The sequence below is a fragment of the Cyanistes caeruleus genome, unplaced genomic scaffold, assembly GCF_971803275.1.
Source record: "Cyanistes caeruleus unplaced genomic scaffold, bCyaCae1.hap1.1 HAP1_SCAFFOLD_89, whole genome shotgun sequence".
Classification (NCBI taxonomy): Eukaryota; Metazoa; Chordata; class Aves; order Passeriformes; family Paridae; genus Cyanistes; species Cyanistes caeruleus.
The window spans coordinates 834,014-851,580 of NW_028255894.1; the positions used below are offsets into that span (position 1 = coordinate 834,014).

Sequence of the window (17,567 nt, forward strand, 5' to 3'; positions counted from 1 at the left end):
CCTCCTCCCAGCTGTGCCTCCTCCCCCGGCAGTGCAGGGACACAGGGAATGGGGCCATGGTCACTCCATCCCCCGGGGCTTTTCCCGCTGCTCAGGGACAGGAGTCGTTCCCCTGCTGCACCCTGGGCTCTCTCCCACCGGAGACTTCTCCAGGAACTTCTCCAAGCTGAGTCCATCCCATGGGGAACAGCCCCTCACAGTGCTGCAGCGTGGGTCACTCTGCCACGGGGTCAGTCCTTCTGAAAAGAGCAGGCAAGGAGAGCAGCTCCTTTTTAATGCCTTTATTGAGGGCAGCTCTAGGTGGGGGAAGCTCAACCACTGCTGTTCCAAATGGATGACCCAGAGGAAAAAATGTTCAATATTGCCACAGGGCAGAGCTGGGGATTCTGCCTTCAGGTGAGCCTCTAGAAGGACTCTGGTTTACTGTAAATCTTGGGTAGTCGTGGAGAGCAGATGTGGTTTAGTTATGGTGACAAGGTCTGGAACATCAGTCAATTGCTCAATGTTCTCCCTTGCTCCTTAGTGTAGTTTGGAGTCCTGTTTGTGCCCTGGCTCGCTGATTCTAGGGGTCTTTGGATGTTAATCCCACTTCCCCTGGGTGCTACCCCCATGGGAGTTGGGCTCATCTACACACTGGGTGCTGTCATCGGTGCCATGGGGGGTGCCGGGAGCAGCAGAGGCAATAGACAAGCCCAGGTGGCATTAACAAGGCTGGTACAACAACATTGGTATTTACCAAACATGACACAACATGAGCTATATTAACAAAGAAGGCCCCTTACGGTGACAACATTCTACTGCTCAAACTGTAAAACATCTTTGTGTACTGATCAGGAGGTCACGATTTACTCTTTACAATCCTGATGCTGAATGTCTCCTGAGGAGGTCTGGTCACAGAGAAGAATGAGCCCCTTTTGGGCTGCCCCTGTTTGGACAACCTGCTCCTCACCCCGAGCCTCAGCATGTCTGACATCGCCCACCTGGGACTGACATCCCAAAGCATTGAGAACATTTATCAATTTTTGTTTATCATTAAAATCTAATTAATTTATAAAAATAAAATTTTACTTTTTATAATAATATTATCCTGTATTCTTATAACCTTGTTTTTGCATTTATATAAAAGAATTGATACCTTTTCAGGAACAAAAAACATTATTGTTCTCTGGCTCTAAGTACCACAATTCCCTTCATTAATTAACTGACCTCTATTTCTCCCTCTTTATGCCAATTACTCCTATTTTTAGCCCGTAATCATAATTTTGAAATTATTCTCAGACAGGGTAAAAGGGGCCACTTTGGGGTCCATGGAGACTTTTCTGGGGAACATTTGGGACAGTTTTGTGTCTGGGGAGGGAATTTAGAGAGAACCTGGGGGTCTGGAGGACACTTAGGGGAATCGAGTGCGCACTTGGAGGGGCATTTAGGGATTCTGTGGGACAATTCGGGGTCAGGGGGACACTTGGGGGTCAAGGGGGGAAATCTGGGGACCCTTTGGGGTCCGAGCGGGCACTCGGGGGGCTGTAACAGGGAATCTGTCGGCCGCGAGGGATGATGGGAGCTGTAGGCACCGGTATAATACGGTTTAAAGGTGCCGCGGAGCATCACGGGAGTTGTAGGCGCACCTCCAAAATCCCACAAAATTGTTCGTATGTCCTCAAAATCCCTCAAAATTAAAGAAAACCCCACAGAATTTCTTGAAAATTCTCAAAACCCTACGAAATCCAGAAACATCCCACAGAATGTCCACAAATTTCTACAAAATCTGAGAAAAATCCCTCTAAATTCTTCAAGTCTCCTCAATATCCCACAAAATTCCACAAAAATCCCACAAAATTCCAGAAACATCCCAAAAATTTCCCTAAATCTTCTTAAAACCCTACCAAATTCCAGAAACGTCCCACAAAAACTCCACAAATTTCCACACTATCTAAGAAAAATCTTTCAAAATTCTTCAAGTCTTCTCAAAATCCCACAAAATCCCAGAAAATTCCACAAACATCCCTCGAAATTCAACAAACATCCCACAAAATCTCCTCCAATTTTCATACAATCTAAGAAAAATCTTTGAAAATTCTTCAAGTCTCCTCAAAATCCCTCAAAATTCCAGAATCATCCCTCAAAATTCCAGAAAAATACCACAAAATACCACAATCATCCTAAGAAACTCTCTAAATCTTCTCAAAACCCTACCAAATTCCACAAACATCCCACAAAATTCCAGAAAAATCTTCTCAAAACCCTACCAAATTCCAGAAACTTCCCACAAAATCTTCACAAATTCAAACACAATCTAAGGAAATCTTCGCAAAATTCTTCAAGTATCCACAATTTCTCACCAAATTCCAGAATATTCGACAACATTCCAAAAAAACACACAAAATTCCAGAAACGTCCCACAAAATTCTTTACATGTCTCAAAATCCCACAAAATTCCAGAAAAGCATCACGAAATTGTGAAAAAACCCTCAAAATTCCCTTAACCTTCTCAAAACACTACCAAATTCCACAAACATCCCACAAAATCTTTACAAATTTCCACACAATCTACGAAAAATCCCCCAAAATTCTTCATGTCTCCTCAAAATCCTTCAAAATTCCATGAAAATCCCACAAAATTCCACAAAAATCCCACAAAATTCCAGAAACATCCCACAAAATCTTTTCCAATTTCCATACAATCTAGGAAAAATTCCTCAAAATTCTTCAAGTCTCCTCAATATCCCAAAAAAATCCTGAATCATCCCATGAAATTCTTTAAATTTTCTCAAAATCCCACAAAATTCTTGAAAAGCATCACAAAATAGTGAAAAAATCCCACAAAACACCCTAAATCTTCTCAAACCCTACCAAATTCCAGAAAAATCCCACAAAATCTCCTCAAATTCCCCATATTTAAGAAAAATCCCTCAAAATTTTTCAAGTCTCCTCAATATCCCACAAATTTTCCAGGAAAAATCCCTCAAAATTCCCAAAACATCCCACAAAATCTCCACAAATTTCCACACAGTCTCGAAAAATAACTCAAAATTCTTCATATCTCCTCAAAACCCCTCAAAGTCTTAGAAAAACCTAACAAAATTATTTAAATTTTCTCAAAATCCCACAATATTCCAGAAACATCCCACAAAATTTCAACAAACTTCCACAAAATCCCAGAAAAATCCCTCAAAATTTTTCAAGTCTCTTCAAAATCCCACAAAAGTCTAGAGAATTCCACAACATTCCAAAAAAATCCCACAAAATTCCAGAAAAATCCCAGAAAAATGTTTACATTTTCTCAACATCCCACAAAATTCAGTAAAAATCCCTCAAATTTCAATATAATCCCAGAAAATTCAAGAAAAATTCCTTAAAATTATTTAAATTTTCTCAAAATCCCATTAAATTCCAGCAAAATTTCACGAAATTGCTGAAAAATTAAAAAAAAACCCTAAATGTTTTCAAAATACTACCAAATTTCAGAAACATCTCACAAAATACCCTCAATATCCTCCAAAATTCCACTAAAATTCCATAAAATTCCACAAATATCTCACAAAATTCCAGTGAAATCTGATGAAATTGTTAGCGTTCACGAACACACATAATCACGAATGATCATATGCAGGTGCTTTATTAAGAGCTCTGGGTGTCAGGGGTACACAGTACCAAATCTGACCCATCTTGGTTTTGAACTGAACATCTTTTATACTCTATCATTATATAACTTACATATTAATTATTAAACTTACATTGTTCTATTGTAAGCATTGTTTTTACCTAAGCATGGATTTCTTGTGATCCCCCCCAAGCCCCCTAACATTGTTCCTCATGTTCTTTAAACAATAATTATATCCATTTATATCTAACAATTGTATCATGATCATCTACTGACTACACAGGTGCAGTTTGACCTGATCTTTAGCAAGTACAAGGCCTAACATTTCCCAGGGCCTACTTTTCCAAGGCCTTTCCAAACGTAACTTCCTTTCTAAATCCCTGAATTTTCTAAGATTTTGAGACCTTTTACTATCACTTACAGGACTTGTGCTCCAGACCCCTCACCAGCCTTGTTGCCCTTCTCTGGACACGCTCCAGCCCCTCCATGGCCTTCCTAAATTGGGGGCCCAGAACTGGACACAGCACTCGAGGTGCTGCCCAACCAGTGCAGAGTAGAGGGGAGGAATCCCTGCCCTGCTCCTGCTGGCCACACTGCTCCTGATCCAGGCCAGGAGCCATTGGCCTCCTTGGCCACCTGGGCACACTGCTGGCTCATGCCCAGCCTGCTGTCCATCAGTGCCCCAGCTCCCTTTCTGCCTGGCTGCTGTCCAGCCACTCTGTCCCCAGCCTGTAGCACTGCAGGGGTTGTTGGGGCCAAAGTGCAGGACCTGGAACTTGGACTTGTTAAACCTCACCTTGTTGGGTTTGGGCCCTGGATCCAGCCTGTCCAGGTCCCTGTGCAGAGCCCTCCTGCCCTCCAGCACACCAACACTCCCAGGCAACCTGGTGTCACCACGGTTCCATGGGGCCCTAGAGTGTCACAATGGTCTCCAGGATTCCATGAGGCCTCCCAGCAATCCAATTTTGGATCATACTGGGAGTGACTGGACTCATACTGGGAGTATCTGAGAATGACTGGGAACACACCATGCACATCATCCCCCATACTGGGGGTGACTGGGTTGATCTAGCCAGAGGCAACTGGGACCATCCTGGGAGTGCTGCCTTGTGACAAGGATCATACTGGAGCTTACTGGGCTCATGATGGTGTTGAAAGGGAACAGCTGGGATCTCTGAACACCAAAGGTTCCTTTCCTGCTCACTGAAGACGGAGCTTCCCAGTATCCATGTGTGAGGGGACCTTCACCTGAACCAGATGCTGTTAGGAGAAAAAGCTGCCTCTGCTGGAAAATCCCACACAACAAGTCAATGCCAAGAGAGCATTTTGCTTTCACAACTTCCCTCCTGGAGCCACAGTCCTTTTGGATCACACAGCAAGCAAGAGAACAGCACAAAATACAAGGCTGTGTCCAGTTTTTGGCTGGATCAGCAAACGGAGGGAGGAATGCCAGGGTTCACTGCCACAGACTCTTCTCTGGGGAACAGAACCCCCCCAGGCTCCATTCCAAATGCTGTGCACACCCTGCTGGCCAAAAACAACCCCTAAGAAGTTGTTGGCAAGAGCTTTCCCAAATAAATGGCATCTTAATGGCAATTTTCTTTCAAAATCACCTCTGTTCCAAAGGAAGAATGGAAAGCCCACAGCAATCCCAAAGGCACATATGGTGCACCTGGGGAAATCCTCGACTTAGGGACCCAGTGGGTTAAAAAACACCCATCAGAAGCCACAGAGCCCAGAGTGCAAACTGCAGCAACCACTTGCTGGATCATTTTGGCTGTGCTGCACACACCTGCAGACTGTCTGTCCCCCTGCCAGGACAGAAGGACACCCGTCAGGGGCTGGGCTGGCTGCTGAGAATGCCTCGGGCAGGAGGATCCTCAGGCAATGAGCAGGTGCCCAGAGCCGCTCTGACACTGAGGCCTCTGTGCCCCACAGCAACGGGAACACCACAAGGACACGGCAACGTTCCTGTGACATCACAGCAGCAGCTCCCCCAAAAACCGCCTGGAAGGTTCTCCTGGGTCACCAAGGAGCACAAAGGATCCTCCGAGGGCACAACCTGGTGCTCAAGGGATCCAAGAGGAGCTCAGAAAATGCAGCAAATGAGGACACCCCACAGCCCAGCCTGAACACTGAGAAGGAACAAAGATGTGACCAAACCAATGGAAATACAATTTTGGTCACTGATGCTTCTGACTAAAACCAGCAAGGCTTGTTCCATCTGGGATCTTTGTTCTAGTTCTAGAAACAAGCAAGGTTCTCTACTGTCAATGTACAGAAAGCAGGAACTCGGGGGAAAAGAAGGCTGAGAGTGCCAAAGCCTTGTGTGACTCCTTGGACATCCTGTGGCTGAGGGTGTCCAAGGCAATGGACTCACAAGCGGGGTCCCTGCCCTCCCCACTGACAGCTGCCATCTCTCCTTCAGCCCCACACGTGTCTCCAACAACCTTCTGTCAAGGGCCTCCATCCACACATTCCATCACCAGCCACAGATCCTCATCCACGAGGTCACCCAGCATCCCTGAGGCCACAGCAGGGAGTGCTCCTGGCATCTGGTAGAGCACTGTGGCTTTCCTGGGATCCTTCTGGTGCCTGTGGCTGAGAGGAGTGGGGTGGATGGAACCAGGACGGGTCACAGATCAGCAGCCCCACTGCAAGCAGTGCTTTCTCCTGCTGTGTGGGGACCGTGGGGTGACTGATATTGGGACTCCTCTGGCTTTGGCTCCTGCAGAGCACACAGTGGCTCAGACACTGGGCTGAGGGAAGGGGTGCCATGGAAACCCAGCACAGGCATTTCTCTTTGGAGAGGGGGTTCTGCAGGGAGAAGGGAGAAGAAGAGACTTTCCTGTCTGCTGAGATTCCCCCTCCTCTTTCAGCAGCCATTCCACAATCCATCAGTACCAGAGTTCATAGGATCACTTCCATGCCAGGGAGCACAAGGCACTCAAAACTGAACCCTGCCAGAGCCCAGCCCTGCCTGCCCATTTGGAGGGTGTGGGGGAATGGAATTTCAGCAGGAGCTGACCCACAATGATACTTTGCCACTTGTGGGTTTCTCACAGCCTTAGAAGGAGTTTGAGATCTCTGTCCCCAACACCCGCTCACCCTTCAAGTGCACACACGAGCCTGGGGGCAATTCAGGTTCCCTGGAGTGGTGGCTGCTTCCCTTGGAAACAGGAGCTGTTGTCTTTTCCAGTGTGCTTAACTCCCTTCTACCTATTAGAAAGTGGGTGAGTAAAGGAAATGACCCTGGAGGAAGGGGACCAGAGCCTTTGAAAAGGATGAAACATGTCTGAATTACAAATAAAATCTCTTTCATTTATTTCTTTAGTACTAATCTATTACTACAAACAAAAACTTGTTCCTGAGGTGATTATTAGGATTCGGGGCTTTATTTCTTTTTCTAGTTGTTACTATTATTTATTAGTATTACTTTTCATTGTTAAGACTTTTAAATCTTAGACATTAATAACAATGACTGGATGTCTCTCACTGGGAAACTTCCCTTGCTTTTCTCACTGGGATTAAACTCTACAATCAACTCCAAGTTGCCAGTGGATTCAAAAGACAGGAAATCTTTTTTTAATGGTGGGCTTGGTGTGGTTTGGAGCTGGGGAAGGGTCTCATCCCTTCCCAGAGGTGCCCCAAGCCCGCTCTGCTGCCACATCTGCACTCGCGGCCCCTCACGGCTGCTCTGCCCTGGGGACATGGTGGGACCCCTCCTGCCAGGGCTGAGGCTCCTCATGGCCCCTCACAGCCCCTCATGGCCCCATAGAACCTCTCATGGCCCCATAGAACATCTCTTGGCCCCTCACAGCCCCTCATGGCCCCTCACTACCCCTCATGGCCCCATAGAACCTCTCATGGCCCCACAGAACCTCTCACAGCCCCTCATGTCCCTTCATGGCCTCATAGAACCTCTCACAGCCCCTCATGTCGCTTCATGGCCCCTCATTTCCCCTCACAGCCCCTCATGGCCCCACAGAACCTCTCATGGCCCCATAGAACCTCTCATTTCCCCTCACAGCCCCTCACAGCCCCACAGAACCTCTCATGGCCCCATAGAACCTCTCATTTCCCCTCACATCCCCTCACAGCCCCAGGGGCTCCTCCCAAAGGAGAAGGGGTCGGGCCCTTCTCGCTCTCCTTTTATTTCGGTCCCTTCACAGCGCTGAGTAAAGAAAGGCTGAATGGAGCCTTTCCCCAGCGTTTCCCTCGGGGTTCATTGCGGGCTGAAGCTCTGTGCTGGCGCTGGCCCCAGCACCAACATCCCTGCAGCCCCCAAGGCCTTTGCTGTCCCCCCGTGTCCATTCCCTGTCCCCGAGTCCCGCCCGGCTCTGGCAGCAGCAGCAGCCGCAGCGCAGCGGGCGCAGGCCCGGCCCGGCCGGGGCTCCCGGCCAGGAGCAGCAGCAGCGCCGGCCCTTCCCACCTGCTCCTGCCTCGGCTTCCCAGGGCTTTTGCCAGGGCAATGCTGGACTACAGCAACAATCCCCCGCAAACAGCCCTGATTCCTCAGGGCCCGCCTCTGCTGCCCTCAGCCAGCCCTCAGAGGAAGAAAGGATCGGGTTCCAGCGCTGTTTTCAGCCCTGTTTTACTCACCCTGAGGTGACAGCAGGAGGCTGTTGGTGCCCTGGCCTTGGCAATTGTAGATCCCAGCTGCTCTTGCCCCTCTTCTGCTTGCCACTTGAATTTTAGCAGTACAGCTGCAATTGCCTCTTTCAATCAGTGCTACCCACTGTGCTTTGTCACAGGGAACTCAGGATTTTTGTTTCAGCCATCATGATCAGTAGAGATCAAAATGCTCCCAAGTCCCTGAGCACTAAGTCGAGGGGAATTAAAGCCACACAGGTCACATTTGCAGTGCTCAAACACAGCCCTGTTGCTGCTGCTGCTGCTGAAATAGAATCAACTGACAGAGGCCATCACAGAAATTGCCTCTGCAGTGGCAAATAAAATGAAAAAATCCACCAGGAGAAAGAAAAACCAGAACTTCCCAACTTGCTTCATTGTTTCTTCTGAGCAGCAGAAGAAAAAGGAACAGGGCACCTTTCAGGCAGCTCCACAAGCTCAGGGTTCCCATTTCCTGGGGAATCTGAGATGCAATTGGCCTTGTTAAAAGGATAAAAGCAAAGGGAATGAATTGGGAATTATTAGGAAAAAATGACCCTTCTTACACACAAAGTTCACCAAGTCATTCCCTGCATTTCTCCTTTTCACATTCTTTCTCTCACCCACTGAGAGCTCCAGCTTATCATGTTCTGCTGCTTATCATCAACTGATTGTGCTCTTGATTTCTCCCACTGCAAGAGATGTAGAATCATCTAAACTGAACACAGAAACAAACTCCCTCTGTCAGCCCATCTTCATGTTCCAGATCACTTTCCAGATGTCCATGGGGCTGTTGGAATGATGAGCTCTCCACTGCTGGCTGCAGGCTCTGGAGATTCTTTCTCCACATTCAGCCAGGCTTGTATTCCCCAACAATTCCTGGTAGCCCATCATGTTTTCTTTGGGTAGAAGAGGAACAATGAAAACCTCACCAATGGCACAACTCCCCTGTGCACAAGGAAAAGAAAGAACAAGTTGTCAAGTCCTTCAAACATTTGTCCTGCTTTGCTGCAAGAGTTGTGCTGCACTCACAGTGTGGGAAGCCAAGAGAAGCTGCAGCTGGGGGCACATCTTGTGACAGGAGCTGCGCCTTGTTCTCCAGGACAGGTTTTTGGAAAGAACAGATGGGAATGGGGAGAAGATTCTGGGAAAATGGAAACAGCTTTTTTAAGAAATGAAAATAAAATTCAAAGAAACAACCAATATGCTTTTCTCTATTTTTCTCTATTCTCTATTTTTATGTTTCCCTTTTCCATCTTGCGCTGTTTCTCCATCCCATTCATTCCAAATGGCTCTCACCTCTAAGATCTGAGACTTGGCAAGTTTTAGACACTGTAAAATACCCTGAGCTATAGCCAGTTTGCCTTGCCCTGTTTTCCTTGGAAAGCAATGCTGGAGACACAAGTGCAGTGCTTGGCTCAGGTACAAATTCTGCATTCAGGGAATGTGCTCAGACGGTGTCTGAGCCTCAGCAGGGACAAGGCACAGCAGCAGCCAAGGGCATTGCTGTGCCCCTGTGCAGGAGTCCAGACTCTGGCTCTTGGCTCAGCAGGGCAAAGTTGCCGTGTTTGGCCAGGCTCAGGGGCTGCCCGGGGAGCGCGGGGCTCGGGGCGGGGCCGAGCGGGCAACGGACAAACGGACACGGGGACAAACGGCCCCGGTGCTTCAGTTGCAGCGGCAGCGGCGAAAGCAGCGAAAGCAGCGACAGCAGCGAAAGCAGCAAATTTATCAATTCTCTCTCTCTCCTCTCCCTCTCCCACTGTCCCGCATCTTCTCCCCGTCTCCCTTTTCCTGTGTCCCCTCCTCTTCCAGGTTCTCTCTCCCCGTGCCCACCCGGGCCATGCCCCCAGCCCGCCCCCGTCCCCGTCCCTGTCCCCGTCCCCGGGCGTCCCTCCGCGGTCTCGCCTCCGCCCAGCTCTGGCTGTGCTGGCGCTGGCGCTGCTGGGCGGGCATCATTGCCTGGGGCTGGGGCGGCATCGCTGCCCTTTGGCTCCGCCTGGCCCGACCCCGACCCCGACCCCGACCCCGGCCCCGACCCCGACCCCGACCCCGACCCCGACCCCGACCCCGACCCCGGCCCCGGCCCCGGCCCCGGCTCCTCCCGGGGCCCGCGGAGGACACAGGCGGTGCGGCCGCTGCCGCCGCCTCCGCTGCGGCTTCCCCGGCCCGAGCTCCGCCGCTGTCGCGTTCCAATGAGGGAACGCCTGCGGGTGCCCGGCCCGGGGAGCTCGGGGAGCGCTCGGGGGCCGTTCCTGGCCCCGGGCCGAGCACTGACGGCCGCGTCTCTTCCCCAGGGAAGGCGCAGCAGGCCCTGCAGCAGCGCTACCGAGTGGGGTCACTGCTGGGGCGCGGCGGCTTTGGCAGAGTTTTTGCGGCCACTCGGCTCTCGGACGGACTCCCGGTGAGCAGAGGGGCCGGCGGCGGGCGGAGGAGGAGGAGGGGGCGGAGGAGGAGGATGGGGCTGGACACGGTGGGCGGTGAGCTGAATCCGCTGTTCCCTTTGGCTTGCAGGTGGCCATCAAAAAGGTGCCACGGAACCGCGTCCGGCACTGGGGCGAGCTGGTGAGTGAGCGGGGCCAGCGGCAGAAGCCGGGCCGTGCCGGGCGGGGATGAGCCGGGGCCCGGCAGGCTGGGAGCCGCCAGGACACCTGGAGGGAGAGCGGGCGTGGGGCCGGCGGAGGGCACAGAGCATCCCGGGCTGGCTAAGGGCTCCCCGAGCCCTGGCACGGCCTCAGCCCCACTGACGGCACCGTGCTCCTCCCGCAGCCCGACGGCACCAGCGCACCCCTGGAGATAGTGCTGCTGGACAAGGTGTCCACAGGCTTCCCCGGTGTGGTGCAGCTGCTGGAATGGTTTGAGCTCCCCAACACCATCGTGATGGTGCTGGAGCGCCCGGAGCGGTGTCAGGACCTGCGGCGTTTCATTCGGGCACGGAGGTTCCTGTCCGAGGAAGAGGCGCGGGAGCTGTTCCAGCAGGTGCTGGCGGCCGTGCGGCACTGCACCAGCTGCGGGGTCCTGCACAGAGATATCAAACCTGAGAACGTCTTGGTAGACCTGGACACCGGCGAGGCAAAACTGATTGACTTCGGCTGTGGCACCTACCTGCAGGACACAGCCTACACTCAATTTGCAGGTGAGACCACACAGGGGCAGGCTCCCAGTCCTGGCATCTCCTGGCCCAGCCTGGGTGTGGCAGCAGGGATTCTCCCTTTGGCTGCCAGTCACAGCACTGAGTCTTCAGCCAAGTTGCTTCTGAGCAGAGCTGGGTGGGGACCCATCTTCCAGCCCTGCTGGCAGCCTTTGCCTGCCACTCTGCCCAGGACTGGGGCTGGGGATGGGGCAGCCAGCCTGACAAAACCCCCGTGGGTGAGAGTAGCAGAGAGGGGGAGGAAGAACCTGTGCACCAGCTGGTTTGGTGTGCAGGTGAGAATGGGCTTGGACTGCTCTGCTCACCTGGTTTGCCTTGGTTCAAGATATTTTTTGGGCAATGCCAGCAGGGAGGATGTGGGTGTGGTTTTTCCCCAGCATGGAGTGGGTATTTCCCTTTGTGTGTCATGGTCAGGCCTTGCCAGGGTTTCTGCTGCCCTCTTCCAGCACCAGTGGCTTCTTTTCCAACCCTGGGTTTGTACCCAAGTCCCAGGTGCTGGCGAGAGGGCAGCAGGTCACCCCGTGTGCCACTGGGGCAGCCCCCACATGCCCAGGGATGCTGGGGCCAGGCTCTGGGAGCAGCAGCATCCCCCTGATGAGCTCCATCCATATTCCATAGGAACACCGTCATACAGCCCCCCGGAATGGAACGACTTCGGCTGGTACCATGGCGAGGCAGCGACCGTCTGGTCCCTGGGCATCCTGCTGCACGAGATGGTCTGCGGGGAGCACCCTTTCAGGAGGGGCAGGAGCATCAGATGGGGCCAGCTCCCGCTGCCACAACGGCTCTCCCAAGGTGGATCCTCATCTCTGGGCACGGGGGGAACACCAGTGTTGGGAGACAGCAGCGGGCTCGTGAGCATCCCGCTCTGGCAGCTGCTGAGGAGGTGGCACATGTCCTGCTCTCCTGCTCTCCTCCAAAACAAAGAATTGATGGGAAAGTTTAGGCCCAGCTCTGAGCACATCCAGCGTGGCCTGGGCACGGGAATAGTGGGGCAAAGCAGACAGGAGCCTTCTCCAACTGACCAGTGGTTTGTGGTTTCTCTCCCCAGACTGCCAGATTCTGATCAGGTGGTGTTTATCCCTGAACTCCTTGGACAGGCCCTCATTAGAAGACCTGTCCTGTGATCCCTGGATGCAGGATATTCATCAGCCCTAGAAGAAGGGAGAGAGCCACAGGCACAGTGATGCAGGGACCTGGTAAGTTACAGCTCCACACATGCCCTGGCAATCAGCAGCAAAGAAACCCAGACTTTTTTGTCCTGCCTGTGTCACTGCACTGGGGTCATGGAATGGGAACACACAGCCCTTGCGCTGGAGCTGAGCTGCTCTGCCCAGCACTGGTGGGCACCATCTGAGCTGGTTTTGCCTGTCCTGCTTCACTGACAGCCGGGCCCTGGGCAGAACCCTGACAGCCTGGTGTCACCCCAGGGAAGAAGGAGCCCCTGGAGAAGCTGTACCAGGTGGGGCTGCTGCTGCTGCTGCTGGAGACATGGAGGACAACAGCAAGGATGACAACCTCTTCCTCCACCTGGCCAGTGGGAGCTGGCGATGATGGACTTTGATTCTGGCACCTTCTTCAAAGCCAGGCTCCACAGTGAATTTTCAGGTAAGTCCAGACCCAGGGGGATGCTCCCAGATTTGTGCATTGGCTGGGAACCAAAGGTTTCCCCTTTGCTGGGGCAGATGCAACTGATTCCTCAGTGGCTGCCCAGCTGGTTTTTGGCAGGGCTGGGGACGTGGGCTGGGGTGGTTACGAAATGGGAGTGGGATCCTGGCCCTGCCAACAGCCCCCAGCACCCACCGTGCCCCGGGCTGGGGCTGGGGCAGCCAGCCCGACACAAACAAACCCCCATGGCAGGAGCACAGGTGGGACTCCAGAACCTGAGCACGGCTGCTTTGCTGTGCAGGCAAGGAAGGGCTTGGGCTGCTCCACTCCCCTGCTTTGCTTTGGGATCACCGTGATTTTGGGGGACAGTGCAGGGGGAAAGGGAGAAAGCATGGGCTTCCCTCAGCCATGGGTGGGTTTTTCCCCAGAATGTAGGGTTTGGGCCTACCTCAAGCTCCAGTCAGAGATAAGATTTTTTACCAGTTTTCTTGTTTCCCCTTTTTGTCTGTAACCTATTTTCATTAATTTGTTGTTTGTTTTTCTAAAGGAAGCGTTCCAGGTGGGGTCCAGTCTGGATCAGGAAGTGCTTGGGACCAGCTGTGGCGTGGATGGGCCGTGCCCTTGGAGAAGACTGAGGACATCGTTTGGGACCAGCTTTTCTTGTGGCAGCGGATGGTGTGAGGTGGGTCCTCATCTCCTTGGCATGGGAGGGACAAGAGCTTTTGGGAGATGGCAGCGGGCACAGGAGCATCCCGCTCTGGGCAGCTGCTGAGGGGCTGGATCTGCCGTGGCTGGCTGCAGGCTGGGCACATGTCCTGCCCTCCTGCTCTGCTCCCCAAGGCAGCAGTGATGGGCAGCTTTGGGCCCAGCTCTGAGCACGGCCAGCATGGCCTGGGCACCGCGGCTGGCTGGGACAAGGGGACAGGAGCCTTCAGCTGACGGGCGGTTTCTGCTTTCTCTCCTTGCAGCCGGGCTCTGCGGATGCTGAGGCTGCTCTGGGCTCTGCCAGGGCTCTGCTGGGCTCAGCACCGGGCTGGGATCAGCCAAAGAAGAAACGCTGTGACCTGCAGCAGAGACTTGAGCATTTTGGCAATGCAGCTCAAGTCTGCAGTGTCCACCTCCAAGGGAAAACATGACACCCCCCAAAAATTAAACTTGTTCCATAACTTCTGAAATTAAATCCATCTGGGATGACCCCAAATGACATTTTTCAGCTTGCTCAAGCTGTAGCTCAGCCCTTCTCTGAACAGTTCTGTCCCCCACACCTGCCTTTTACTTCACAACTGCTCCCTCCTTTCCCCCAGTGAGTTCCCAGCCCATCACAGTCTCCATCACACTGCAGCCTTCCTTGATGCCCCTCACCACGAGGAAGGCCAAGCCCCAGTCTCAGGGACTCATCCTGTCACTGGCTGAAGAACAGCAATGTCTGTCTGTGCCAGGGGCTCTTGGATGTCTCTGTATCCATGGACAGAAGGGTCTGTCTGTGCCAGGGGCTCTTGGATGTCTCTGTATCCATGGACAGAAGGGTCTGTCTGTGCCAGGGGCTCTTGGATGTCTCTGTATCCATGGACAGAAGCTCTGTCCTTGCAAAGATTTCCATAATATCTTTCTACCCATGAGTATGGAATGAACACAGAGAGTGAAAGTGTCAGTCACGTTGTTTGCACACTCCTTCCTTTCCATCCAAGACACATCCATGCACACCTCCACGTACAGATATATTAAAAGGATAGGGATGGATAGAGCTCTAACTTTGGCAGAACTCACCTTGTAAGCCATGGCCAGGGCATTTTTTTCCCAGCTCTGTGTCAGTAGGTGTCCAAGAGCTGAAGGGAACAGCATTTAGAAGCAGTTTCAGGATTTCTAGGCAGGAAAGGGAGCTGACAACCATCCACATAACTCACCATATTCGTCGGGATGGGCTGCTGGTTCTTTAGGAATATGGCACAATGGAGACACAAGACTTGGGATAATCCCAGCTCTCTGTGGATCTGTGCAAAGGGGGAGCAGCAGAAACATCTTGTGTCTTCTTTGGGAACACAAGGTCCAAGGAGCTGGGGTGGCAGAGCGTGACCTGGGCTGGTGGCAGGTGAAGTCCCATTTCATGACATCCCAGAGTGGCACAGGACAAAGCTCCAAGCAGCCACAGCCCCACTGAGGAAGTCCTTGGAGTGCAGCACATCCCATAGGAAAAGCTGCATTCCCTCAGTCCATTGGGATTTATCACTTCCATCTGCAACACTTTAGGTCCAAGTTTCAAACTGCAAAATTTTGACACTCAAGACACAGTCATGAAGAACATGTATTTCAATTTCCTATTCCTTTAATTGCAGTGTAAAATATCTTCATATTGGAAAACATCCATCAAATCTGTCAAGGAAGGCAGCTAATGGATCCTTTCCACTAGCACGTGTACAAACTAAGGAACTAAAATCAAAGCTGAGTTCTCTTTTTCAGAAGATCAGTTACCTCTTTATTACTCCAGAGTTATAGATGATTTTTCACTACACATTTGAGGGTAATTTTTATCTTTCATTTCTTTTTTATGTTTTCTTTTCTGGTTTTTAGGCTTTTGTTTTGGTTTTTTTTGTTGTTGTTGTTGTTGTTTTTTTACAGAAAGCATGTCCTAGAAAAGGCACGTCCTTTGCTCCTGGTTCCCGTGTGGAGCAGCTCCCTTCCCGCTGGCTGAGCTGCTCAGGCAGAGCCCGGCAGCTCCTGGCCCTGCAGGGCTGAGGCTTTTCCCCGTTGCTGGGCACAGACTGATGGAGCAGCAGTGCTGAACACGGGCACACGCAGAGGGAGCAGAGCAGCTGCCTTTGCCCACCTGAAGCTCCAAGGCCAAACTCTGAGCAGGCACGGCTGCAAGAGACTCGCAGGCTCCCTGTTGGCTCTGCTGCCCCACTTGTGCCCGGCCCAGCTCTGCGGGAGGCAGAGGGAGAACAAGGGGCAGCTCCCTCCCAGCCCCAGCCCAGGGACCCCTCCAGCCCCGGGCCTTGGGCCACTGTCAGCACCTGCTGCTCCAGCCACCGCTTCTGCTGGCACTGACAGCAACAACCAAACTGGGGCTGGTCCCCAGGGAGCAGCAGCAGTGCCTGGATCTGATCCCTCAGCCTGGGGCAGCCCCCTGGGGGAACAGAGGGCACAGCAAGAGGGACAAAACCAGGCAGGGGCAGAGACTGGGAAGAGCCAGAGCTGGGAGCAGCAACAGCTGCTTCATTGCACTCCTGGAGAAAGCTCTTGGCTGGCTCAAAGCACTGAAAGGTGTGAAAGGCAGAGAGGAGGCCACACCAAACAATGCTCCTGTTTTCACACCCTCCTGTAGTAAATGGAAATGATTTGTCCTATCTAAATTGTAACTATTTGGAAAGTTATTATTAGGAGCAATCAAGGGAATTGGTGTTACAAGGCAGATGTACCCCTGTACAGATGTTACATGTTAAAATTAAGATAGAGGATGTAGATTTGAGATAAGAAATATCCTAAGACAAAATCGACCTTGAGATGGATAAAGTTGGAACAACTTTAGGCATAGGGCCTGAAAATTATAAAATATAAGACTAATTAGTGGAGCACAATGCTTACTTACATAACACAACGCTTAGTATGCACACACAGCCTGTGAGGTTATCAAAAGAACAATGAGGATGAGTGTAAGCCTTCGTCCAAAAGACCACCAAAAGAAGACTGAAGACCCCGTAGCAACAAGTGAAGCATGCACCATGAAGAATTGTGATGTAAAATTAAAGAATCAGAAGTAACATGAGACTTACTGGAAACATGAATGAATATGTATAAGTATACAGTATATAAGTTTAGTTTGAATTGCTTTATTTCATATGTAAGGGGCTTGAGAAGCCCTCTCCGTACCCCAGTCAGTTTTGCTTATGCTTTAATCATAATTACTGGCAAGCTATATTCATATATATATTCATATATATATACACATATGTATATATATATGAATATATTCACTAAATTGTACTCTTTTAAGAAATTGTATTCCTTCTATATCAAATTGCTACTTAATCCACTAAATTATATTCTTTTATTAAATTGGATTCTTGTATTCAATTCACTAAATGGTATAATTTTTTTCTTGTTATTACACTGCTGTTAACTCAATAACCCTAGCTGTCCAAATTTCAATTTCATTTATACCACTGCCCTTGGGTGAGTTACAGCCACAGCGAGAGGGAGGAGGAGATGATCCCACCCATGGCTGCTGCTGGCTCCAGACATTTGCTGAGATAAAGCTGAACCAGAGCTTCAGCATCTCCCCCAAAATCACAGAATCACAGAATGCCTTGGCTTGGAAGAGACCTTAAAGTTCATCTCATTCCACCCCCTGCCATGGCAGGGACACCTTCCACTATCCCAGGCTGCTCCAAGCCCCATCCAACCTGGCCTTGGACACTTCCAGGGATCCAGGGGCAGCCACAGCTTCTGTGGGCAAGCTCTGATCTCTGCCCAGGTGAGCAGGGACAGGAGCCGAGGGAACGGCTGGAGCTGGGCCAGGGCAGGGCTGGGCTGGAGATGAGCAAAAGCTTCTTCCCGCACAGGGGGCTGGGGCAGTGCCCAGGCTCCCCAGGGAATGGGCAC

General features: G+C 51.4%; 3 protein-coding genes and 1 long non-coding RNA gene across 10 annotated transcripts in view; 3 read left to right on the forward strand and 1 right to left on the reverse strand.

Annotated features, from left to right (window-relative positions):
- LOC147646628 (maestro heat-like repeat-containing protein family member 7) overlaps positions 1-17,567 on the forward strand; it is a 170,475-nt gene that overhangs the window by 71,876 nt on the left and 81,032 nt on the right. The window lies entirely within an intron of this gene.
- LOC147646629 (maestro heat-like repeat-containing protein family member 7) overlaps positions 1-17,567 on the reverse strand; it is a 237,373-nt gene that overhangs the window by 54,685 nt on the left and 165,121 nt on the right. The window lies entirely within an intron of this gene.
- LOC147646631 (serine/threonine-protein kinase pim-1-like) lies at positions 610-12,558 on the forward strand. Its single transcript, XM_086873157.1, has 6 exons — positions 610-714; positions 10,440-10,613; positions 10,724-10,774; positions 10,979-11,345; positions 11,979-12,155; positions 12,412-12,558. Exons 1-6 carry the CDS (start codon positions 610-612, stop codon positions 12,516-12,518), a joined length of 981 nt encoding a protein of 326 aa, XP_086729283.1. The 3' UTR covers positions 12,519-12,558.
- LOC147646632 (uncharacterized) lies at positions 13,520-14,174 on the forward strand. The gene is made up of 2 exons (XR_015281827.1): positions 13,520-13,650; positions 13,937-14,174. It is a non-coding gene; the product is annotated as an uncharacterized LOC147646632 (long non-coding RNA).

Bases quoted from the DNA above. Each gene is read 5' to 3' on its own strand.
- LOC147646631 (XM_086873157.1), top strand. From the start codon at position 610: ATGGGAGTTGGGCTCATCTACACACTGGGTGCTGTCATCGGTGCCATG. The intron at 715-10,439 runs GTACAACAACAT...CGGCCCGGGGAG, and splicing joins AGGTGGCATTAACAAGGCTG to CTCGGGGAGCGCTCGGGGGC. The intron at 10,614-10,723 runs GTGAGCAGAGGG...TTTGGCTTGCAG, and splicing joins GGCTCTCGGACGGACTCCCG to GTGGCCATCAAAAAGGTGCC.